This window comes from Dipodomys ordii, unplaced genomic scaffold (assembly GCF_000151885.1).
Source record: "Dipodomys ordii isolate 6190 unplaced genomic scaffold, Dord_2.0 Scaffold162, whole genome shotgun sequence".
In the NCBI taxonomy this organism is placed as follows: domain Eukaryota; kingdom Metazoa; phylum Chordata; class Mammalia; order Rodentia; family Heteromyidae; genus Dipodomys; species Dipodomys ordii.
Window position 1 is genome coordinate 2,578,396 of NW_012267378.1, and position 26,767 is coordinate 2,605,162.

General features: G+C 38.9%; 1 protein-coding gene and 1 pseudogene across 1 annotated transcript in view; one reads left to right on the forward strand and one right to left on the reverse strand.

The window, feature by feature from the left end:
• The window catches only part of LOC105998347 (POTE ankyrin domain family member C-like), a 128,709-nt gene that overhangs the window by 99,374 nt on the left and 2,568 nt on the right, over window positions 1-26,767 (reverse strand). The window contains exons 2-9 of the mRNA XM_013033031.1: window positions 25,776-25,890; window positions 25,448-25,621; window positions 21,079-21,185; window positions 18,621-18,758; window positions 15,480-15,541; window positions 13,200-13,233; window positions 9,623-9,695; window positions 2,392-2,482 (exon numbers count right to left, since the gene is read on the reverse strand). Of these exons, the coding sequence (XP_012888485.1) occupies window positions 2,392-2,482; window positions 9,623-9,695; window positions 13,200-13,233; window positions 15,480-15,541; window positions 18,621-18,758; window positions 21,079-21,185; window positions 25,448-25,621; window positions 25,776-25,890 (794 nt within the window). The remainder of the gene's footprint in view (window positions 1-2,391; window positions 2,483-9,622; window positions 9,696-13,199; window positions 13,234-15,479; window positions 15,542-18,620; window positions 18,759-21,078; window positions 21,186-25,447; window positions 25,622-25,775; window positions 25,891-26,767) is intronic.
• LOC105998360 lies at window positions 19,870-20,282 on the forward strand (annotated as a pseudogene).

The window sequence follows — 26,767 nt, forward strand, 5'->3', positions numbered from 1 at the left end:
GTGTGTGTGTGTGTTGATCCTGGGGCTTGAACTCAGGGCCTAGACTCTGACCCTGAGCTTTTTTTACTCAAGGTTTGGTCTCTACCACTTGAGCCACAGCTCCACTTCCAGTTTTTTAGTAGTTAATTGGAAGTAAGTGTCTCACAGACTTTCCTGTCTGGTCTGGCTTCCAACCACGATCCTCAGATCTCAGCCTCCTAAGTACCTAGGATTATAGTAATTAGCCACTGGCTCCCAGCATTGTATTTTTTTTGGGGGGGGGGGTCCGGTCGTGGGGCCTGAACTCTGGGCCTGGGCGCTGTCCCTCAGCTCTTCAGCTCAAGGCTAGCACTCTACCACTTGAGCCACAGCGCCACTTCTGGCTTTTTTCTTTTTGCTTATGTGGTGCTAAGGAATTGAACCCAGGGCCTCAGGCATGCAAGGCAAGCGCTCTACCACTGAGCCATCTTCCCAGCCCCCCATATAATGTTTACTAAAAATAACTACTTTCTCATTAAATTAACTGCAACTTTTTAAAAAGTACATTGTCTGGATATGTCATCTTTCTCCAAAGGGATTTTATGGAACAAATGGAAAATCTAGCTGTCTTTGTTAAATCAGTTAATGTTAATCCAAATTAATCTAATCTGATTAAGTAGTGTTTATAAACTCTGAATTGTTGATGCTTGTTAATTATGGAGAAATGGATGGCTGCAGTTTACCCGGTTCTAGCAGCCCCCTGACTGGCAGGAATCTCTGTAGCAGGGCTGATCTTGTCTCTGTTTCCAATGGATACGTACATGCATACATACATACTGACACCATCGGAGGTGAGTTGTCTCAAATGTTCTCATTTCTAACTCCAAAATTACCTATTGACATGCTCTCTGCTCTTCCTGCTTTCCACTAAAATTTCCCTCCTTTTCAAAAGTAATTGTTAGAGCTATGGCATTTATTCTATTTTATATTATTTTTATGAAATTTCCCACCATATAATTCTTCCTTGTTCACAGTAGGACCTACTAATTTGTATTTCTTCTTCCCCTTGCTTCTTCCTCTAGAAATGAAGCAAATTTTATGCTTTTCCTAGTCCTCTTGTCTTGAACTATTACCCTCTGGCTTTTTATCTTCTTTTTTTTCTTTTGTTTTTGTATTTTTATTATTTTAATTTTATTGTCAAGGTGATGTATAGAAGGGTTACAGTTACATAAGTAAGGTAGTAAGTACATTTCTTGTTGAACTTGTTACCTCTTCTTTTTTTTTGTACTGGTCCTTGGGCTCAAACTTGGGCCCTGGGTACTGTCCCTGAGCTTTTGTGCTCAGAGCTAGTGCTTTACTACTTGATCCACAGCTCTACTTCCAGATTTTGGTAGTTAATTGGGGATATGAGTCTCTTATGTCTTTATGCCCAGGATGGCTTTGAACTGTGATCCTCAGATCTCAGTCTCCTAAGAAGCTAGGATTTCAGGAGTGCATTATAGACATGAATCACTAGTACCCAACTATCTCAATTTCTTTAAAAGGAAGCATCACAGTGCTACTCAGAGGGTGGTCAGAAGACTTGGAACTGGGAACTTCAGAAATACAGATTCCCTGACCAGCAAAGTCAAGACATTATCCCAAAGTTTCTGTAAAGTTAGAGAAGCCCTGGTATCCATGGAATCTGCTTCCAAACTCCTTTATGTTAACTTGGAATCTAGTCTCAAATTCCATGGAATGACTTAAACTATGCAATGAAATTTTGACCTAGCAATGACTTTCCTGATCTTTTCATTACTAATTCTATGCTTTTCTTCTGTCCAATTCTCTTAATTCTGGTTTACAGAAAACAAGTATTTGTATGGCATTAAATTGAAAATATATATCACTGATCTTATGTTTTATTACCACTAGAAAATAAAACATGGCTCTGCATAATCCAGTACAGAAATCTTTAAATATCTTCACAACTGACAAGAAGATGACAAGAAAGCTAGGAACATTTTATTCCACTTTCCAACTATTTTGATGATATAAACTTCTCTCTGTATTTCTCCCATATTTCTAATACCATGCCCTTTTTTTTCTAAGGATTCGCTTTATGTTCCCACACTCCACCATACACAATTTCCTCTTCATGTTTCACTCACTCCCAGTTCCCTCTGCCTTGCTTATTCTTCATTATCTCTGTTCCTTTCTTCTTCATTGTTTCCTAAATTTCCTCAGGTATGAGCTGATCTTGGAATGGCACTCAGCACTTGTGGTTCAGCTCCCTCTCTGACAACCACTGATGCTGAAAGTTGATAGGACGTATATTCACATTAAACTTCTCTTTCAACAAGGAAGCATTTGACATGTACACTTTGGTCCCAAGAAAAGATCATTGCTCCTATTTTAAATAGTCAAATTAGTTTTATAATACATAATTCTTACCTTCCATCTGATCTTCTGTATTTTCTCCAATTTGTTTTGCATCTCCAAGGAAATTAGCAATACTCTTCTCTGGAAAACTCTCAGAGATACTCTATTAAGAGTGATAACAATCATAACTTGCAGAAAGTTTCATCAATCATTTTCTAAGTAGATAGCTGAATGTCCTACTTTGAAAACAAACTTTAAAAGAGGAGACCATGAAAATCAAGAACATCTCAATGAAGAACTTCATGTATGCTCTGTATATCAAGCTAATCTTTTACCTTCATATGGACATTAACTTTCTAAACTAGCCATGGAAGTTGAGAGGCAATACATTCATGGACACAATTATTGTGCTTGCATACAATCAACAAAGAAAACAACTTAAGAATATGCAATCTTGAAATCCACACACATGATGATCTTTTTCAAAATACATCTTTAAATACATTGTTATAAACACCTTTATTAATACTACTTCCATTGGGACATATTTGGTGTTAAGATAGTTGGCTTGAGCTCAGGTATGTCATATTAAGTATAAACAGGACACATTAAATGCTGCTTCATCAGGTAAACAAAGTTTTATGAACATTATGTAAAGATGTCACAACAGTAAAAAGGTTTTGAAAAAGTAGCAGGAAACACTTTTCTTCAGGTTATGTTTAAATAAGTGCATGGAAATTCTAAAGATGATGTGCAACTTTTTCCTAGTTAGGAAAGAACTATACAGGAAGCCTCAGTAAGAGGGAAGCACAAGTACATTTACATTTGATGTGTCTGAAATACACCACATACTTGTGTATTTTCTTGCTTACATATTACATAAAGAATAAATGAGCCTAGAACCAGTGGCTGACACCTGTAATCCTAGCTACTCAGAAGGCTGACATCTGAGGAGCCATCCAGGGCAGAAAAGTCTATGAGACTCCTATCGCCAATTAACCACCAAAAAGCCAGAAGTGGAGTTCAAGCCTTGAGAAACAAAAGTTAAGGGACAGTCCCCAGGCCCTGAGTTCAAGCCCCAGTACTGGCACAAAAAGACAAAAAGAAGGGAAGCGGAGGAGGAGGAAGAGGAGGAAAGGGGAGGGGAAGGAGGAGGAAGAAAAGAGGGGGAGGAGAAAAAGGAAGAAGGAGAAGGAAGAAGGAGAGAGAGGAGGAGGAGGGGAGGAGGAGAATAGGCGGAAGGGAGGAGAGTGAATGAGAGGAAGAGAAGGAGGAGAAAAAGAAGGAGCAGAAAGGGGCTGGGAAGGTGGCTCAGTGGTAGAGAGCTTGCTTTGAATGCTCAAGGCCCTGGGTTCAATTCATCAGCACTACATAAGCAAAAAGAAAAAAGCCGGAAGTGGCACTGTGGCTCAAGTGGTAGAGCGCTAGCCTTGAGCTGAAGAGCTGAGGGACAGCACCCCAGAGTTCAGGCCCCACGACCAGACCCAAAAAAAAAAAAAAAAGAAGGAGCAGAAAGAGAAGGAAGAGCAAGAGAAGGAGGGAGAAGAAAAAATGGCTATTGAGATGATTACCTTAGTTCCTGCTTCCTGATTATTCTGGAATGTTAAAAGTAACTCCATGAACAGATGTCACTTACTGATCTCTGTCCAGAATGTGCTCCTCAGAGACTTCCACATGGCTCACACATTTGCAACTTAACTATCACACCCAGGAAAATGGCCTCTGTGACTACATCTAACTCCTTTTATTTTTTATATGGATCATCTACACTAACTTACAGTATTTACTGTTTATTTTTCCTGTTTTCCACTGTTTTGTTTTGTTTGTGGGTTTTGGGGGGTTTTTGGTACTGGAGATTGCATTTGCTGGGTAAGCATTTTGCCACTGAGCTCCATCCCAGACATTGTCCTGTTTCAAAAACTATAGCGTAATCCTAGTCTGGTTTACTCAGTGTTTTGTTTTTTTTGTTTTGTTTTTAATATATTTTATTTTATTTTATTTTATTTTATTTGTGAACATGCTGTACAGAGGGGTTACTCAGTGTTTTAACTGCCTAGCATACAGTGACTTTACTCAGCAGCAAACTCAATATGCAAAGTCAAAACATTTAAAATTTAGCCAGGTACCAATGGCTCACACCTGTAATCCTAGCTACTCAGGAGGCTGAGATATGAGGATCATAGTTCAAAGGCAGCCTGGGCAGGAAAATCTGTGAAACTCTTATCTCAAATAAACCATCAGAAAACCAGAAGTTGGCACTGTGGCTCAAGTGGTAGAGTGCTTGCCTTGAGTTGAAGAGCTGAGGGACAGTGCCCAAGCCCAGAGTTCAAGCCCCATGACTGACAAAAAATAAAAATTAAATTAAAATTAAAATTCTAGGAGCAAACCAAGTAGCAAATCAAGTAGCAAACACCTATATTCCTGGAGGATATTCCCATAAATAGGCTACTAATATTTGTCCCACACCAAAATAAAAGCACATTTGTCCCCATTCAATTTTCTATTATTTTACTAATAGTACTGCCATTTTATTACCCTCAAGCTCAGTAAGGTATCTTCAATATTGATTTTATGTCATTTAATGCTCTGGGGATCATTTCATCTTGCACAGTATACTTGTTTCACATGTCACTGATTAATTTCATATTTCTTATGCCATTTCTACATTCCAGCCATCTAAATGTAGACCTAGTGCCACCCCTAATAAAGACCATAAAATTCAACTGAGGTAAATTGTTTTGTCCCTTTTTACCTAAGTCCTAGATGACAAACAGGGATTGGATGTATTATACTCTACCAATGTGCTGTTACCAGTGCTGAAGCTCTTTATACCTAAGGGTTCAGGTCTTTTCCATATCTTTCTTCCTAGTGACCACTTTTAAATAGGTCACTTTTAGGTATATTTATCTCATCTCAAGCATATCTGCCATAAAGGCTCTTAAAGCATTCAATTTATGAAAGTGCTTCCTACACCATGGAGCTGAATTGTTATGGCAATACCTCAAATTTACAATTTCTCATGTTTTCCTTTTCTGTAACATTCTTGAAAATCTAAGTAAACTAATAATTCTTTCACATATGATGTGTTTCCATTCTTTCTGTGATACAATTTAATATACATTTTTAATTTCAAATTGTAATGTGCATTTTTAAAGTTAATGGCAATACTTAATTCCAAAAGATTTAATGTTAAACAAGGTGAGAAATTACAAGATTTCTCCTAGAAATAAAGCTTTTTGAAGTGCAGGGGTTTGAGACAGGATCTTACTATATAGCTGAGATTGGTCTCAAATTTACAATCCTTCTCTCTCAGTTTCTTGAGGGCTGGAATTAAAATAAAATCATTATTAAAAGCAATGGTGGCAATACTAGCTACTTAGGAGGATGAGATCTAAGGATTGAGATTCAAATCAGTTCAGGCAGATAACAAGTCTCTGAGAGTCTTATCTCCAACTAACCAGCAAAAATTTGGAGGTGAAGGTATGACTCAAATGGTAGAGCTACAACATTGAGTGAAAAAGTCAAGCACACATGGAAAGAAAACTCATTACTGAAAACTTAATTATAAGTCAGGATTGCTGGCACCATAGGTCCATTAGACTATGGAATTTGAGGACAATCTCAGTAACATAGTAAGACTGATTAATCTAAAAACAACAACACTTGAATCTCAAGTATTTTTTTGGTCTGTTGTAGGGCTTAAAGTCAGGTTGAATCTCAATTATAGGAGAGAGATTCTTATGTGATTATGGAATTAAGTGTGGGGGTTTTTTTGGTTTTGTTTTTGTTTATGGTCAGTTGTGATCTTGAACTCTGGGCCTGGTTCAAGGCTAGCACTCTACCACTTGAGCCACAGCACCACTTCCAGTTTTCTGAGAGGTTTATTGGAGATAAGAGTCTCATAGCCTTTCCTGCCCAGGCTGGCTTTGAACCAAGATCCTCAGATCTCAGCCTCGTGAGTAGCTAGGATTACAGGCATGAGCCACCGACACCCAGCCTGGAATTAGGTGTTTCTGAAGAAGCAGTATGTTGTAAAAAAAATGTGAAATTCTATTTTAAAGTGCAATTTTTTTCATAATATCAATGAAAGCTGTTGATCAATAATGGGTTAGGAACAGGGAAAGAGAAACCAGCTCTTTGGGTATGGGTACCAGCAAGGGAGAGTTGGGCTAACAAGAGCAAAAGAGAATGAATAGGGTTGAAGTAGACTGTTAACATGTATGAAAACAAAACAATGAAAGAAGAGGAAGGAGAGATAGGGAGAGGGCTGATTGTATCCATGCATGGAAATGTGACAGTAAAATCCCCATTTGTGCTCATGTATCCTCAATATCACAAAAACCCCACAAAATGTGTAAAGGAATGTCATAGGAACTTTTAATAATATGTCCCTAATGATACTGATGATGCTACAATTTTTAAGTATTACTATAATAGACTTCAATTTCATTGCTATACAAATCAATCTGACATGTCATTAAATACCACAACCTGAACACTGAAACATTATCAGAGCAAAAAAAAACTGGTAAAAGAAATGTTACTTTAATTCTCCACTTGGAGTATGGACATCAGAATTTGTGTGTGTGTGTGTGTGTGTGTGTGTGTGTGTGTACCCATGGCCTAGGGCTCTCACTTGGCTTTTTTGCTCACAGCTGGCACTGGACCATTTGAGCTACACTTCAATCACTTTGTTGGCTCACTGGAGAGTGGAATCTCTCAGATTGTTCTGCCCAAGCTGGCTTTGAATCTCAATCCTCAGATCTCAGCTTTATCAGTGGCTAGAATTTACAGATGTGAACAATGCCCAGAAAGGTAATTAGAATTCTAAAGAGTAATATAGAGCTTGGAATATATATATATATATATATATACACATATAACTTTGATTTTTTAAAAGTATATATATATATATATATGTGTGTGTGTATGTAAGGAGATTGGCATTGCATCAGATTAAAATTTTCAGAAATATATTCTAAAGTCTTTAAAGTCCTAATTGGAGAATACTAGAAATATACTAAAATTTCTTTCCTGTTGATAATGTTTCTCTAAGTTTTCTTAATTAAATCTTCCTCAGAATTACTTAGCTGAACTCATACATCCTAAATGCTAGAGAAACGCTTACACATTTTTAGAAATTTAATAATTAGTAGATGTTTAATGTACATTACATTGCATGTAACATTCCATTTTAAAATCCATTTATCTATTCATATATTTACATTAATAATGTTAATTTACTTATTCTACATACTTATTCAAGACCTCAGTCTAGAGGCTACAGGATATACACAGGTTTCCTAAACTTGTATAGCTCAGGGCAGGAACTTTAAATGAATATTTAAATCATTAATTACAAAATATAAAATTTGAAATGTTAGAATAACAAGGACTGTGTGTGTGTGTGTGTGTGTGTGTGTGTGCGTGTGTGTGTGTGTGTGCGTGTGTATGTGTGTGTGCGCCAGTTCTGGGGCTTGAACTCAGGACCTTGGCACTGTTCATGAGCTTTTGTTCAAGGCTAGTGCTCTAGCACTTGAGCCACAGCTCTACTTCTGGTTTTCTGGTATTTAATTGGAGTTGAGTCTCACAGACTTTCCTGCCCAGGATGGCTTCCAAACATGACCCTCAGATCTCAGTCTCCTGAGTAGCTAGAATTACAGGTATGAGCCACCAGTACCCGGAAAGAATGCAAACAATTTCTAAAATTAAAGTATTCTCATATGACTAATGAGAGTCTCTGATTCTGATTAGTATTTGAAACAGATCATGTATTCCTCAGTTACATGGACAGTTTCACACAGATTCTTAATTTTTTAGAAAATACAATAAAGCAGGGTGCCGGTGGCTCATGCCTATAATCCTAGCTACTCAGGAGGTTGAGATCTGTGGATCATAGTTCAAAGCCAGCATGGGCAGGAAAGTCTGTGAGACTCTTACCTCCAATAAACCATTCAGAAAACTGGAAGTGGTGTTGTGGCTCAAGTGGTAGAGCTCTAGCCTTGAGCTGAAGAGCTGAGGGACAAGCACCCAAGCCCAGAGTTCAAGCCCCACAACTAACGGAAAAAAAAAAGAGAGAGAGAGAGAAAGAAAGAAAGCATACTAAAATCCCTTTGTGATATAAATTTTGAGAACTTTTTTAAATTTATAAATTTCCATACTTCCTACTATTATTTTAGTCTAAACAGAGAGCCAAGTGTAAAGAAAAACTTTTATTAACTTTCCTAAATGCTCTATGGTACTAAAACTTTTTAAATTAAAAAAAAATTAAGTTTCCAAGAAAAATCTGCACATCGTTTGAAACTAAATGCACTAGAGAAATTATTTGAGGTCTGTAATTTGATTACTATAATTACTCATTGGATCCAGTAGAGATTTATTAACATTTGAGAAATATAAAAGCCCTGTTAGTATAAACTAAAAGTCACAGCAAACAATACTTAGCCAAATTACCTGTACTGTGGGAAAAGTACTGTGAATAAACTTTCCTGTTGCCATGTGTTTCTCACACCATTCTGCAGTCCCTACTATCTCCAATCAACTACACATAATTCTATATAAAACAATGATGGAATAGAACATGCCTAAGTTTTAAAAGTAAGCATTAATGGAGTTAATATTGTGGAATATTGACATCGTGTGTTATTGAATACTAACATAATGTGTTATTGAACATTGATATGGTGGCTATTGAATAAGAATATATGAAATGTATGTGTGATATGAAATGTTAAGTTGTAAAATTAGGAGTTAGAAGTTAGAAGTGAGAACTGTGAACGATAAGGACACACAAGAGAGCCTACAAAGCCATCACCAAGGCAACTAGCCCACCAGATAACCAGACCCAGCCAGAGGCAAGCCAGCACCGCCTTCATCCATTGCCAGACCAGACCAGAAGCAGAGCTGCCATCGAGGCAACCCTGGTAATCAGACACAGCCAGAAATGAAGGGCCAGCCTAAAACATGCAAAAGCCCAGGGCAGTGACTCCCGAGCTAGTGACTCCACGTCGGATCGACCCTCCGCTGGGAAGCCTGCCGCTCCTCCAGCGACTCATACCCTCAGCAGACTCCCCTGGACCTCCGGACCAAGTGCGGTGCCACGTGAGCTCCCCTGGGTGTGGGGCACGCTTAGTACAAGTAGGCCTAAGAGTTAGCTATTCGTATGGATTGCATTTGAAGTGTTTAAATAAATGAAGTAAAACGTATTAAGTCTAAGCGCGTTGCTATACATATGCAAACTCAGCGCAATTGCCTAAAACAAAAATCAGAGCTAGAAAATTAATTTCACAAAGGAGTACTTTACCTTGCTATGAGAATTACCATCACCTTGCTTTGAAATAGATGAGAAAACTTGGGGAAAAGGTTCATCGGAACACCTTTAAAACAAAAATGTATAACAAAATGAAAAACCTATGAAACATTCTTTGTTCCATATCAGATAGTGACAGCCAATATATACAAATTCTGAACCTTCACCAGGTGCCTGTAATCCTAACTACTCAGGAGGCTGAGATCTGAGAATCATGGTTTGAAGCCAGCCCAGCCAGGAATGTCTATGAGATACTTACCTTGAATTAATCACCAAAAAGCCAGAGGTAGGCTATGAGTCAAGTGGTAGAGCACTATCCTTGAGTACAAAATCTCAGGCATAGCACCCCAAGTACTGAGTTCAAGCCCTAGGACTGGCACAAAAAATAATGATAATGACAATGATAATAACATTGAGCCTTCATCATAAATGGACGATCCTAAAGGCCGAACTGAAAATCTAATTAATGCTCACAAAACTTTTGCTACCTAAAATGATGTAGAATGATACACTCTCCCTTCTCCAACTAGTCCTAGTTAAAAACCCAGGCTGTGTAACCAGCAGCCATGGCAGTGCTGGCTCTTCGGCATAAAAAGCACCTATAAAAAAGAACCCAGGGGGCTGGGAAGCTGGCTCAGTGGTAGAGTGCTTGCCTTGCATGCATGAGGCCTTGGGTTCAATTCCTTGGCACCACATAAGCAGAAAAAGCCGGAAGTGGCGCTGTGGCTCAAGTGGTAGAGCACTAGCCTTGAGCTGAAGAGCTGAGGACCAGTGCCCAGGCCTAGAGTACAGGCCTCACGACTGACCAACAAAAAAAAAAAAAAAAAAGCCAGGTTAAGTGCTGGTGGCTCATGCCTGCAATTCTATCTACTTAGGAGGCTGAGATTTGAGGTTTGTCCTTCAAGCCTAGCCAGGGCAGAAAAAAAAGACCATGAGATTCTTATCTCCAATTAATCACCAAAAAGCTGGAAGTGGAGCTGTGGCTCAAGTGGTAGAGCACTATCCTTGAGTACAAAATCTCAGGCATAGCACCCCAAGTACTGAGTTCAGCCCTAGGACTGGCACAAAAAATAATGATAATGACAATGATAATAACATTGAGCCTTCATCATAAATGGACGATCCTAAAGGCCGAACTGAAATCTAATTAATGCTCACAAAACTTTTTCTACCTAAAATGATGTAGAATGATACACTCTCCCTTCTCCAACTAGTCCTAGTTAAAAACCCAGGCTGTGTAACCAGCAGCCATGGCAGTGCTGGCTCTTCGGCATAAAAAGCACCTATAAAAAAGAACCCAGGGGGCTGGGAAGCTGGCTCAGTGGTAGAGTGCTTGCCTTGCATGCATGAGGCCTTGGGTTCAATTCCTTGGCACCACATAAGCAGAAAAAGCCGGAAGTGGCGCTGTGGCTCAAGTGGTAGAGCGCTAGCCTTGAGCTGAAGAGCTGAGGGACAGCACCCAGGCCCAGAGTTCAGGCCCCACGACCGGATCAAAAAAAAAAAAGAGAATGTTCTTCCTAGAGAGAGAATATAACATTAAAAATTATGAAATCTAGCCGGGCACTGGTGGCTCACACCTGTAATCCTACTCAAGAGGCTGAGATCTGAGGATCATGGTTCAAAGTAGCCTGGGCAGGAAAGGTTGTGAGACTCATCTCCAATTAACCACCAGAAAACCAGAAGTGGCACTATGCCTTGAGCTGAAGAGCTCAGTGACAGCACCCAGACCCAGAGTTCAAGCCCCACAACCAACTCAAAAAAAAAAAATTATGAAATCTATTTTCCCAGTTGGGTCTTCTCTTGTTTAGGGCTTCATACATAACTCAGATACTTCAGAGGAGATACTTCACAAGCAGAGTCCTCGAATCTAAATACTCTAAGCATCTTCCTTCCTATGGGCTCAGTGACAGTCTCTATCACTTCAAGTCTTCAGTGTAGGAAGAAGGTGTAGATTTCCTGAAAGAAGTATGTGTACAAAGGACCAAGGGCGGAATTTTGGTATTTCCTGCCCCTGAAAAGAGCTAAATGGAGGTAACTACCTGCTCTCGGTGCGGGCTTGTTTCCAACTGTAATCGCCGCGCCAGCCAATCTGAACCCTTACTATTGTACATATGCATATGAAGTACCTCAGTAAGTTGGGAATGGAGGAGAGGGATTTGAGGAAACATCTCCATTGGGCCACAGATGTCATTCAGCTATATCCAGTCCCTTGGTACTAGAGAGATTCTAATCTACTGTGTAAATTGAGATTTTTGTCAATGATGCTACATTCCTATCTGCTGTACATACTCTTCCCAGGACTCAAATTATTAAAAAAAAATTGCAACAGAAATCTTGACAATTGTCAGTTCCAACAGTTTTTTGTTTTGTTTTTGTTTTTGTTTGTTTGTTTGTTGCCTGTCCTGGAGCTTGAACTCAGCGTCTGTATGCTGTCCCTGAGCCTTTTTGTGCTCAAGACTACCACTTGAGCTATAGCACTATTTACAGCTTTTTTTGTATTAGTTTATTGGAGATAAGAGTCTCATGCACCTTTCTGCTCCAGCCAGCTTTGAACCATATTCTCAAGTCTCAGCCTTCTAAATACCTGGATTAGAGGAGTGAGCCACTGACACCCAGCCACACAATTGTTTTTTTTTTTTTCCTTCTTAAGCAACACATTTTTGAGGATTCCCTTAGATACCTACTTTTAATATGCCTTTCTAAGTAACATTCAATATCCTATGTGACCACTTCCTGTATTACATTTACCAAATTTGATTAAGTTTAGTATTCAGATCTTTTCTCTAAAATTCTTTTTTTTTAATTTTTTATTGTGAAAATACTGTACAGAGGGGTTACAATTACATGGGCAAGATAGTGAGTACATTCCTTATCAAGCATTGTAGCCTCCTCCTTTGTTTACCCTTCCCATCCCTCCCCCACCCCCCTTTTATTTCAAATTCTTATTCCACCCCAACACAGCATTTTTCCTTTTAAGTTTCCCCTTCCCTTCTTAACCTTACTCCCATCCTCTACTGTTGGTTTCATTGGTAACTCCATTCTTACCCTATTCCATTGGCAATAGTAAAACCCACCTATATAATAACAAATAAGAAAGGCAACTGGCCTTAGAAATTAGGACCATGAGATTAAATTTCACTTATACCATTTCCTATATCCAGAACAATCACTTTAATGCTAATCCTTGTGTTTTATGTTCTCCATCATAACAACCATTTGTCCAAAATGTTACATTTAAGTTGAGACACTACAGATTGTTTTGATTACCTTTAATGATTTTCTTTCAATTATGAAATTCTTTGTACTTCTAATTCTCTCCACAAAAAAAAGGAATACTTAGCTGACAGAAATTATAGACGAAACAAAAAGGAAAGCAGAAAAGATTGTAAAAATTAAGAACAGATTTTAGTGGTGGAAAAAGAAAACAAAGGCCATATAAAAAGGGGAAAACTTCATTGATTAACCAGCCTCTCTGAATGACAGCTGCATAGCATAATTAATAAAAACAGGTCATAATAGTGCAAATATTTTACAAATATGTTGTAATGACTATAGGAAATAATAAACGTACCTGGTTAAAGAGTTGTCTTCAGAGCTACTAGATGCTATTAAAGAAAAAAGAGAAAATATATTTTATATAGGTGTTTTTTGTTGTTGTTGGTTGTGGGGCTTGAATTAAGGGCCTGGGCACTGTCCCTGAGCTCTTTTGCTCAAGGACAGTGCTCTTCCATTTTGAGCCACAGCACGACTCTGGCTTCCCAGTAGTTAATTGGAGGTAAGAGACTCTTGGACTTTGAACCATGGTCCTCAGATCTTAGTCTCCTGCATAGCTAGCATTACAGCTCCCAGCTTAAATAAATTTTAAGCACACAAAATATCAAAACATAAATTGATGTTTTGGTAGCAAGCATTCAGGGACTATACCTGAAGAACAGTCTAGAGTTAATATTAATTAACTTCTAATTAAATACTTCTGATAGGTTGTTATACATTCAGAACTCTTCCACTTCTTCGCAGTCATTGGATACAAAGATCAAATTTTGATTCCTAAAAGAAAACTGTGTATAATGGCCATAATCAACTTGAGGGCTATGTTGTCAGAAAATATCAGTAAATAGTGTCAGTAGCAGAAGCTGTATCATAAACTGACAGTGTCAGGCAATAAGCTTGATTTTTCTAGAAAGAAAATGGCACTAGGAATAATTCTTAAAAGAATACAGGCTCACACCTATAATCCTAGCTATTCAGAAGGCTGAGATTTGAGGTTCACGGTTCAAAGCCAAACTGGGCATGAAAATTCATGAGACTCTTATCTCCAATCAACTACCAACAAGCTGGAAAAGGAGCTGCAGCTCAAAGTAGTAGAGTACTAATCTGCAGCACAAAAGCTCAGGGATAGCACTGAGGCTCTGTGTTCAAGTCCCAAGACACTTTCTCTCTGTCTCTCTGTCTGTCTGTCTCTCTATCTCTCTGTTTGTCTTTCTGTCTGTGTATTCTTACTTTTTTAATGACACAACACAGCTTTTCTGAGAATTTGGTGAAAACTATTTACCCTGTTACAAGGATGTTCAATCTACTGGCACTGGATGATAAAATACAGACACAAGCATCTGCATAGTCTTTTCAGCTGTTGGATGGCAAGAGCTCAAGACAAATCAGTGTGATGCTGATTCTCCCTAGTTCTCTTCTGGGGAAGATACTAATAAGCTGTTCTTTCTATTTTTCCTGTGAGAAAATCATGGCTTGAATGTAGTTATTATTTTGTCTCCCATGGAAAAAATTCTTTGAGCTATCATCAGAGATTAGGAACTCTGAACTATAGGTAATAGTCACAGCTAGTGATATTGGGTGGTAGCAAGTTGCTAGGCAAAAGTTGATAGATTCATATGAGTGGTGTGTGTGTGTGTGTGTGTATGTGTGTGTGTGTGCGCGCACACATGCGTCCACATGCAAAATGAGACAGAAAACTTTGATTCCTTTTCACTTCAGGTAAAATATGACAAAAAATCACTATGAACCTATAAGAATTTCCCTTGGGCTAAGGTTGTGGCTCAATGGCTGAGTAATTGCTTAGTATGTGGGATGCCATAAATTCAATCCTCTGCATCACAAATAATAATTATTATAAAATGATATAAAAATAAGAAAATAAATCAGGTAGTGATGACTCATACTTGTAATCCTGGCCACTCAGAAAGCTCAGATCTGAGGCTCATGATTCAAATTCAGCCAGAGCTGAATCTTAACTCCAATTAAGCAACAAAAAGCTGGAAGTGGAGCAGTGGCTCAGGTGAGGGTCTGGGCAGTGTCTTTTAGCTTTTTCACTCAAGGCTGTGCACTACCACATGAGCTACAGTTCCACTTCCACATTTTTGCTGGTACATTGGAATTAAGAGTCGCAGACTTTCATGCCAGGCTGGCTTTAAACCATGATCTTCAGTCTCAGCCTCCTGAGTAGCTAGGCAGGAGACACTGGTGCTGGGCAAACAAATACATACTTTTTTTTCTTTTTTTTTTTTGCCATTACTGGGGTTTGAACTCAAGGCCTTGGGCTAGCCAGGGAAGCCCTTTCCCACATGAGCCACTCTACCAGCCTTTTTCTTATTTACACAAAGATATCTGAGGTTTCAAGGACCAAGGATCAAGTAATTCCTTTTTAGACAACACTGTTTCAGATTGTAAACTTTGTGTCATTTCCTTACTCATTCTGAGCCCTATTAACAGAGAAATTATGAAACTTGAAAATACAAGTTACACTTGGCCTTTTAAACCACTCTTGGAATCTAAACTTCCTTACTATGACCTATTATATATAGGACTATCAGAAGTAATTCCGGTAATTTGCTCCTACCTGTATTGCTCTCTTGTAAATTATTAAGCTCGTGTTCTTCATAGTTCAAAAGTATGTTCCAGCTGCCACATAAAAGTAAGGAAATTATCATTTTAATGTTAATAAGAAAAAAAGGTCAAATTTGTGAAATTCTTAGGAATGTTTCAGACAATATCAGAGATATTATTAAAATTTTTTCCATCTTTAAAGGTTGTAAGCTCTAAAACTTCATTAGGCTTGTAGTTAAAGAAGAAAAATAAAGGGAAATCACTGTGTAGTACATGATAGCATAGCACATGAACTAGATGTGCTTGACATAAGGACACATCACAGTAAAAGTCTTAGCTTCGTAACCAATAGCTGGTTTTCTTGGGAAAATTGTTTCTCTTGGGCTCAAAGTTTTCTTTTTATTGTTTCAGTTCTGCTGGCTGCTGTGAAGATTTAATGAAATAATATAACAACATACACAATCGTGTATGTAAATAATAGAGCAATGATATAATCTGTTTCTTTTAGCACACACACATGCATGCTGGTACTGAGGTTTGAACTCAGAGCCTGAGTGCTCTCCCTTAGCTTTTTCACTCAAGGCTGGCCACAGCTCTACTTCCAGCTTTTTAGTGATTAAGGGGAGAGTCTCATGAACTTTCCTCCCCAGGCTGGCTTCCAACTGTGATCCTCAGATCTCAGCATCCTGATTAGCTAGGATTATAGGTGTGAGTCACCAGGACCAGATAATTTGTTCCTTAATGCTGAACAGTTTTGGAATCCTAAATATAATCCAATGTGTGTGTCTTTTGCAAGTATCCGGAAAATTTAAGCCCAAGTTTTGGATAATAGCTGTTCAATTATTTGCAGTTTGTGATTCATAACAAATCAGCTATTTAACAATTTATAACTAAATTTTCACTAATATGCAAATACTAAAATTAGATTAAAATATTGTTCAGTATTTAATCAATCACACTAAGCACATAAAGTCAATCAACCTATCTAACCAATTTTTCAACAGCACATTTGTTATAATAATGTTCAATCTACATGTTTATCTCCAACTTACTTGGAATTTACAAAAAGGGAAAAAAAAAGCCATGGACACAAATAAGGAATGATGCTGTTTAGCTCTTATATCCAACCAGTATACTTCAGATCAGAGAATTTTGTTTTCCTTGTGAGACAGCATTTGAAAATATCTTGAAAGCTTGAGGCATAAAGTCTTTGGGGACATTCTCATTACTGTGACAATAGTAAAAACATCACTTGAGTACTTAGTTGCAAAATGGCATGCATTGTGGGAAAGTTGATGCAGGATTTTTTATAATCTAAGACAATACACAGGATACTCAGGAACCTTTGGTCCAGAGCTAGTACTAAAAAAGATGGGGTTGGTGGCTCATGCCTGTAATCCTAGCTATTCAGGAGGCTGAAGATCATGATTCAAAGCAGGAAAGTCTGTGAGACTCTTATTGGACAATCAACCATCAAGAAATCGGAAGTGGCACTGTGGCTCAAGTGGTAGAGCACTAGCCTTGAGCTGAAGAACTCAGGGACAGCCCAGCCCCAGAGTTCAAGCCCCATGACCAAAAAGATGGGTTTGAAGGAGTGGCTCATATGGTGGATCACCAGCCAATGAGTGAAAATGTCAGATACCAAGTTCAAGTCCTGGTCTCAGATAGAAATGAATAAAAAACAAAAACAAAAAAACCTCCAATCCCTTCCTCCAACACTATTTGAATCTGATAATTTAGAATGATCTCAACTAGTATTTGCTAGCAGAAAAGATAAAGTCCTAAGAAGGTAACTTGCCTAGAGGATTTACAGGAAGATGTAGACTCCACGTAAGATTGTGATTATGAGAAAAGGTCATTTTACAAACAATATGATTGTTTAAAGCTAGGAGGTCCCATTACCAAAGCAGATAGCTTTGGAAATACTGAGCTTAAATACATTAATTAAGTACAGGGTGGGGAATGTGGCTTAATGGTAGAGTGCTTACTTAGCATGCATAAAACCCTGGGTTTGATTCCTCGGTACCACATAAACAGAAAAAGCCAGAAATGGTGCTGTGGCTCAAGTCATAGAGCACTAGCCTTGAGCAAAAGAAGTTAAGGACAGTGCTCAGACCCTGAGTTCAAGCTCCAGGATTGACAAAACAAAGCAAACACACAACCAAAAACAAAAAACCTAAGTACAGATGAACTAAAAAATATAATAATAAAGCTGGGAAGGTGGCTCAGTGGTAGAGCGCTTGCCTTGCATGCGTGAGGCCCTGGGTTCGATTCCTCAGCACCACTTAAGCAGAAAAAGTTGGAAGTGGCACTGTGGCACTGTGGCTTAAGTGGTAGAGCGCTAGCCTTGAGCTAAAAGCTGAGAAATGGCGCCCAGGCCCAGAGTTCAGGCCTCACAATGGGCCAAAAAAAAAAAAAAGACTCAGCAGTATAGGTCAGTAAGGGCAGCAAGGTAGTAAAAGAAATCATTTCTGGACTCCCAGACCCAGTTTTAACAGCAACATTGCAGATATAGAACCAACAGAAACAAAAGCGTAATTAGATTCTCCCTTTTTCCCCCATCTCTCTGACTTGTGAAAGGAGACTGACATTCTTTTTTTTTGGGGGGGAGGGTCCGGTCGTGGGGCCTGAACTCTGGGCCTGGGCACTGTCCCTCTTAAGCTCAAGGCTCTACCACTGAGCCACCTTCCCAGCCCCTGACATTCTTATATTTGATGAACTCCTTAGGTTCTTCCCCCAGGAGAAAGTAATGTTATTTTTCAGCTCAACTAAACATTTCAAGTCCCAAATAGCTAATTACAAAAATCAAAGATGTGATACTCTAGATCCCAGGTAAAAGACCCCATGCTGGGATTCCTAAGAAAAAAAGGCCTTAAAATTCCTGATCTAGGGGCTAGAGATCCACCTCAATGATAGAACACTTGCCAATTACAAGTAATCTCCATTACTGCCAAAGCCCCCAATCCCCTCCCTCAAAAAAAAAGTTCTGGGGTAAAATATTCCGCACAAATTGCTACTTCTAACTAGTCTTTTTGCTTTGTTACTGACTGATGAAGTATACTAACTCACAGTCCTTCTAAAACTTTATCAACCAGTGAAATAGTGTAATAGTAACTGTTTTAAACCTCTACTCGATGTTAAAGTGAACACTTACATCCTAGAACGACTTGCAGCTGCATATTGTAACGCAGTCCATCCAAAACCATCTTGATGGGAAACCTCAATGCCTCGTTGAAGAAGAAGCGCGATCATATCTTTTGATTCGCATCTTACGGCATACATGAGAGCATTTCTAAAAAAACATAGACAGTGTCACTGTTGGCTACTTTCACTGAGTTATTTATACAGATAAATAGATAAATACTACGAATTTGATACCTTGTCTGTCTGTGCAGAAAGTTACTGACAGGTATATGCTCTGATATTTGCCTCTGGAAATTATCTCTGAGGCTCAAAGGAAAAATCAAACGGAGAACCTTTTGTTGCACTGGGATAATATATCCAGAATCTCTCATTTAATGTGGACTTTAATGGATAATAAATGTGTTAAGGTCATTTATCTAGGTAAAATGAGTAATTCCCCACTTATTCCCTAATCCAAAGGAACACATTGAATTTCAGGTCAGCTGATGTTCATGTAAGTAAAATCTATTTGTGTGAATAGAATAATGGTAACAATATGAAAATGTATTTAAAATAATAATAGTGGGGCTGGGAAGGTGGCTCAGTGGTAAAGCACTTGCCTTGCATGCATGAGGCCCTGGGTTCGATTCCTTAGCACCACATAAACAAAAAGAAAAAAAGCTGGAAGTGGTGCTGTGGCTCAAGAGGTAGAGCACTAGCCTTGAGCTGAAGAGCTGAGGGACAGCGCCCAGGCCCAGAGTTCAGGCTCCACGACTGGACCCAAAAAATAAATAAATAAATAAATAGATAAAATAATAGTAGTACTAATACGGTAGTTTAATTATATTGATCACAAGGTGGAAGGCAATAAACTAAATGGTAGATAAATAGTGTTGAAACTATCCTTAAAGGCTATTATCCTCTTTTTCATCTCATGGAACGCATCTGGGGATAAATAATTTTTGCTAAGACACATAAATAGAATATGGGAAAGCTAGAAATTAAATGCAGTGATTTCAAAGCCTTTATCATATACCTAGGACATCTTCACAGTTCAAGTTTTTCCAGTTAAATCTATTTTTCTTTTGTCATAAAATAAAAGCATCAAACTAAATCAGGTAGAAGAAACAAGTCTTTACAGCACTAATGGCCATTAAGAGTCATTTAGGAATAGCCTAACAGCAATATTCTTCCATGGAATCGCCTTAAAGCAGAGTCATCTAGCTCTTTCCCAGCAGCTGCCAAGGCAGGCGAGATTGGCTTCACCCATAATCCACGCCATGGAGGAGGAAAGCACCGCTTCTGGAGGTGTAATGGACATTAATTCTGTACTGGTTTACAAGAGGTGCTGAAGACCGCTCTCATCCACCAAGGCCTAGCATGTGTAATTCACCAAGCAGCCAAAGCCTTACACAAGAGCCAAACATATCTGAGTGTGTTTGCTTCGAATTGTAATGAGCTCGTGTATGTCCAGTTGGTGGAGACCCTTTACTGAACACCAAATCAATCTTAAGGTCAATGACAACAACAACAACAAAAAGCTAGAGGAGTGGGTAGGCCTCTGCAAAATGATCCAGAGGGAAGAAAAATCATAAAAATGGCTGGTTGCAGTTGTGTAGCCGTTAAAGACGATATACAGAGTCTTAGGCCAAGGATATCATCAAAGAGTACTTCAAATGCAAGAAATGAACAAGTAAATTAAAAACTTGACTATTGAAAGAAAAAAAGGCAGAGTCATCCAACAGACTAGAATTTCCAACTCTTATTTATGCTTAATAAATAATTTTAAAACAAAAACAAATGAAAAATGAAACCCTGTGAGCATATGATCATGTGACCAACAAAATTCAAATAATAATTAATTAAGGGAGCATGTACTCCATTATGTTCTTTTTGTATTACTACAAATAATTGCTTTTCTACCTGATGGTTTATGTCAACATTTTTTATATAATTTTATTGTTGTTTTTAATGTGTTTGTATAGGGGTTACCATTTTGTAAGTCATGTAATGAGTATATTTATTTTTTTAGACAATGTCACCCCTTCCTTTGCTTTACCCAATTTCCCCATCCCATCCCTGTCCACAGTTATATAGGTCATTTTCCTCATGGTTTCTACATGATTGCATTTGTTCACAGATGAGCATAGGTTAATCTTCTTCCCATCAATTAAATATCTGACTTGAGTGATTATTATCACACTAGAGCATCATTGAGGTTTATTTTTGTGTATGTATGTGTGTGTATCAGTCATGGGACTTAAACTCAGGGGCCTGGATGCTGTCTCTGAGCTTTTGTGCTCAAAGCTAGCACTCTACCACTTTAGCCACAGCTCCACTTCTGGGTTTTGGTGGCTAACAGAACCATGGACTTTGCTGCCTGAGCTGCTTTCAAACCATGATCCTCAGATCTGAGCTTCCTGAGTAGCTAGGATTCCAGGTGTGAGCCACTGGTGCCCAGCTTAAAGTTTACATTTTTAAAGACATACCTTCTAAATTCATCAAGTGCATGTATATTTGCTCCCTTCCTTATTAAAAGGTCTGCCACATGTACTTTGCTTTCCCTTAGAGCAAGTAAAAAAGGTGTGAGGTGATCCTGCAAAATGACAAAAATCACTTTATAATTCACACAATCTCAACCAAATTGAAAATGTCATAAAAGACCCTGTAAATACAGACATATAGAGTAAATCACCAGTAGTGTTCCTTCTCCTTACACTGTGCTTTCACATGTGTTGCTCCTTCTGACAGTTCCCTCCCACTGAGATTTGTTACAATAACCCCATTACTCTACAAAACTCGCTTCTACTGTTAACTGGTTCCATGAGTCCTTGCCTCAATTGCATCATTTGTAGGGTATCATGATTGCTCCTATCTAAGACAAGAGCTTCTTAACAGACTGTACTTTTCTCCCAAAAGCCCCAAGTCCAAATATATAGTAGCAAATATGTTCACTATGTGATTGGATAGATAACTAAATTGGGCTAGGAATGTGGCTTAGTGGTAGAGTACTTGCCTAGCATGCATGAAGCCCTGGGTTCAATTCTTCAGTACCATATAAACAGAAAAAGTCAGAAGTGGGGCTGGGAAGGTGGCTCAGTGGTAGAGTGCTTGCCTTGCATGCCTGAGGCCCTGGGTTCGATTCTACAGAACCACATAAGCAAAAAGAAAAAAGCCAGAAGTGACGCTGTGGCTCAAGAGGTAGAGCACTAGCCTTGAGCTGAAGAGCTGAGGGACAGTGCCCAGGCCCAGAGTTCAGGCCTCATGAACGGACCCAAAAAGAAAGAAAGAAAGAAAGAAAGAAAAAGTCAGAAGTGGTGTACTGTGGCTCAAGTAGTAGAGTGCTAGCCCTGAGCAAAAGAAGCTATGGGACAGGGCCCAAGCCATGAGTTCAAGCCCCAGGACTGGCAAAAAAAAAAAAAAAGAACTAAATTATCATGTCTAGATTAGGATTTCTGTCTATATTCTGAAGAATATTTACTTTTCCAGTTGTGCTGTGCCCCAACATAAAAACTCGATAATCATGTCCTTGGGAAATAAGACAGGCTGGGGAATGTGGCTTAGTGATAGAGTGCTTGCCTAGCAGGCATGAGGCCCTGGATTCAATTCCTCAGTACCACATAAATGAAATAAATAATTTGAAATAAGACAAACTGCATTATGTACCCAGAAATAAATCTTTTTAATTTTGTTTAATTCCTATATTATAGGATTTCTTCTGGCAAACACTAGTATTTGACGAAGTAGAGTTTCAGAGACATTCATTGTATTAGGAACTCTCCAGTATCAGATACTTTCTGCAGGTTGTGGAGGAAGCTTGCCTGATATTCTTCTACTTATGGTTTTAGGATTTCAGATACCTGCCTCAAAAAAAAAAAAATCACTAAATTAAATGATACAGGCTTCGAAGAAACTTTGAATGCTTGTTAGTAAAAAGTCTATGGAGTTCATCCACCATAAGATGAAACATTCTTGTGTGTGTGTGTGTGTGTGTGTGTGTATGAGTCATGGGGCTTGAACTCTGGGCCTAGGCACTGTCCCTGAGTTCTTCAGCTCAAGGTGAGCCCCCTGCCGCTTGAGCCACAGCGCCACTCCCAGTTTTCTGGTAGTTAATTGGAGAGAAGAGTCTCATGGACTTTCCTTCCCAGGCTGGCTTTGAACCATGATCATCAGATCTCAGTCTCTTGTATAGCTAGGATTACAGGTATGAGCCACCAGTGCCCAGCTAAGGTAAAACATTCTTACCAAGTTCTTACTAAGTTCCATACCTAATTTTATTCTTAAGATAATTCTGGGATGCATACTTTTTGTTTATTTATGTGCTTGCTTGCTTGTTTATTTATTGAAACATGGATCTCCCTACATATCCAAGATTGGCTTGGATTTCATGATTCTCCTGCCTTCTACTCCTGAATGCTGGATTAAAGACATGTGTCAGACTAATCTACTGAATCCATTTTTATTCTTCCTCCATTTTAATTACTGCCTTGAGTTATTCTTTTTATTTTTGGCAAAGTATAAATCACAAATAAAAAGAACATAGCTTATCAGTAAAAATTATAAAGCTACCAGACACTGGTAGCTCATGCCTGTAATCTTAGCTACTAAGGAGGCTGAGATGTAAGGATTGTTATTCAAAGCCAGCCTGGGCAGGAAAATCCATGAGATTCTTTTTTGTTGTTGTTGTTGTTTTTGTCAGTCGTGGGCCTGAACTCTGGGCCTGGACGCTGTCCCTCAGCTTTTCAGCTCAAGGCTAGTGTTCTACCTCTTTTTCTGCTTATGCGGTGCTAAGGAATTGAACCCAGGGCCTCATGCATACAAGGCAAGCACTCTACCACTGAGACACCATCTCAGCCCCTCCATGAGATTTTTTTTTTGTTTTTTGTTTTTTTTTTGGTCGGTCGTGGGGCTTGAACTCTGGGCGTGGGTGCTGACCCTCAACTCTTCAGCTCAAGGCGAGCGCTCTTCCACTTGAGCTACAGCGCCACTTCCAGTTTTCTGGTGGTTTATTGGAGATAGGAGTCTCACGTTCTCTCCTGCCCAGGCTGGCTTTGAACCGCGATCCTCAGATCTCAGCCTCCTGAGTAGCTAGGATTACAGGCGTGAGCCACCAGTGCCCAGCTAAGGTGAAACATTCTTACCAAGTTCTTACTAAGTTCCATACCTAATTTTATTCTTAAGATAATTCTGGGATGCATACTTTTTGTTTATTTATGTGCTTGCTTGCTTGTTTATTTATTGAAACATGGATCTCCCTACATATCCAAGATTGGCTTGGATTTCATGATTCTCCTGCCTTCTACTCCTGAATGCTGGATTAAAGACATGTGTCAGACTAATCTACTGAATCCATTTTTATTCTTCCTCCATTTTAATTACTGCCTTGAGTTATTCTTTTTATTTTTGGCAAAGTATAAATCACAAATAAAAAGAACATAGCTTATCAGTAAAAATTATAAAGCTACCAGACACTGGTAGCTCATGCCTGTAATCTTAGCTACTAAGGAGGCTGAGATGTAAGGATTGTTATTCAAAGCCAGCCTGGGCAGGAAAATCCATGAGACTCTTTTTTGTTGTTGTTGTTGTTGTTGTCAGTCGTGGGGCTTGAACTCTGGGCCTAGGCACTGTCCCTGAGTTCTTCAGCTCAAGGTGAGCCCCCTGCCGCTTGAGCCACAGCGCCACTCCCAGTTTTCTGGTAGTTAATTGGAGAGAAGAGTCTCATGGACTTTCCTTCCCAGGCTGGCTTTGAACCGCGATCCTCAGATCTCAGCCTCCTGAGTAGCTAGGATTACAGGCGTGAGCCACCAGCGCCCAGCTTCCATGAGATTCTTATCCACAGTTAACCACTAGAAAACCAGAAGCTGAGCTGTGGCTCAGTGGTAGAATGTTAGCCTTGAACGTTAGGATAGCATCCAACCCTGAGTTCAATCCCCACAACCAAGCAAAAAAATATATATATATATATATGTATATATTTAAAACCAATCTATATGTATTATTTATAGGCTAGATAAAGAAAAGTTTAAAAATACTGCTGGTTTCTGGCTATTCATGTCTAGTTACTCAGGAGGCTGAGATCTGAGGATTGAGATTCAAGGTCAGCCTGAGCAGATAAGTCTGAGAGATTCTTATCTCCAGTTAGAAGCCAGAATTAGAAGAATGGAAAAAGAAAAACAAAACAACCCTTTAGTGTTTTCATATGAATTTGTTACAATGCATAGAAGAAAGGCTGAACCTTCTAATGCTGGTTTTTTGTTGTTGTTGGTTTGTTCTTTTGTTGGTCATGGGGCTTGAACTCTGGGCTTGGGTGCTGTCCCTGGATTCTTCAGCTCAAGTCTAGCTCTCTAGCTCTTGAGCCATAACACAGAAAGTCTCACAGACTTTCCTCTCTGGGCTGGCTTTGAACCACAATCCTCAGATTTCAGCCTCCTGATAGCTAGGATTATAGGCATGAGCTACTGGTGCCCGGCTTGCTTTTATTTTTTTTTTATTTGTTGCCAGTCCTGGGCTTGAACTCAAGGTCTGGGCACTGTCCCTGAGCTTCTTTCACTCAAGGCTAGCACTTTACCACTTGAGCCACAGTGGCACTTCTGGCATTTTCTGTTTATGTGGTGCTGAGGAACCAAACCCAGGGCTTCATGCATGCTAGGCAAGCACTCTATCACTAAGCCACATTCCCAGCCCTAAGGCTGCTTTTAAACAGCAATATTTAAAGTGACATCTTCAACATTTACATTATTTCAAAATATTTTTATTCAGTGAATGGCCAAGCTTCTAAACACAGAAAATAAACCCTTTTGTCACTAGTAAAACACAGGTATTTCAAATATTTTAGAATCAAATTTGAGTCTTCTATACCTTAGTCTTTGCTTCGATGTTTGCATTATATGCAAGCAGCTTGGTAACCATTGGACTATTCCCATTGCAGACAGCATAATGAAGAGCAGTGAAGCCGCTGACATCTTCAATGTTTGAATCAGCGCCATGCTTTAGTAAAATGGTTGCACACTCCTCTTCCTGGCATTGTACAGCCTGAGAGTATTAAACACAGACTGTGGACTCAGTGAGTTCAAGAAAAACATTCCCTAAATTTAACAAATTTGTAAGCTTTAAATGAGATACATTTTTTTCTTCTAAGCATTTAAATCAAATCCATCTCACACTGAAAGCAATGGTTCCAGTCTACCTTAATCAGCGCAGTGCTGTTGTCGCTGTCACAGAGGTCAATCTCACAATCATTGGCGATTAGGAAGGTCACCACTTTGACATGGCCACAAGCACAGGCTAAATGCAGAGCAGTCCTGTGGAAATGAAAGGGATTTTTTTTAATGGAATCACGGATCATTATCTCCAAATACACAATTACTTATGCCATTGTAAATATTGTACTGGCATGTCATTCCATTGCTTTCTAAAGAAATATTTGATTTTCTTCTGAAGAAAGGATACTAAAAGCTGTTGTCACTCATACTATTGAAGAAAAAAGCAGCCTACCTGACTGCATTGTTTTTGTATACATGTGAAGCTGGGAATAGAACTCACGACCTCCTGTATGCTAGGCAAGTGCTCTGCTTGTAAGTGGTAGAAATAAGAGAAAGTTTCACACAACACATTTTGTATGTATCTTTGGCTAAAGTTTATATAATCAACTTGACTTTTTGTCACTTGGTTAATGCAGCCTGTCTTTTCATGGTAACATTCATCTATACCATCTTCAGAGATGATGTATCATTCCATCCTGTGAAGCATTGCAACTTTTATAGGATAATTTTATTTATAGGATATATTTTAATCACTTCTGAAGAGAACCAATTATCTGTATCTCTCATTTTAGGATAATGTAATTGATGGATAGTGATATGGACATTTTTCAAATCTGATACAGTAGTTATCCTTAAATTGTCTATTTGAAAAAACATCATGAGCAACTTAAACTTCATGCAGCAACATAATTACCAATGCTCCTCATCCTCCCAGTTCTTAATCTGAAAACAGCATTCAATTCTTTATTTAACTTAAACTCCTTCTCTTACCCAGGACACTAAATATTGCTTTGTATATCCATAAATTACCTATAGATCGGGGCTGGGAAGGTGGCTCAGTGGTAGAGCGCTTGCCTTGCATGCCTGAGGCCCTGGGTTCGATTCCTCAGCATCACATAAGCAAAAAGAAAAAAGC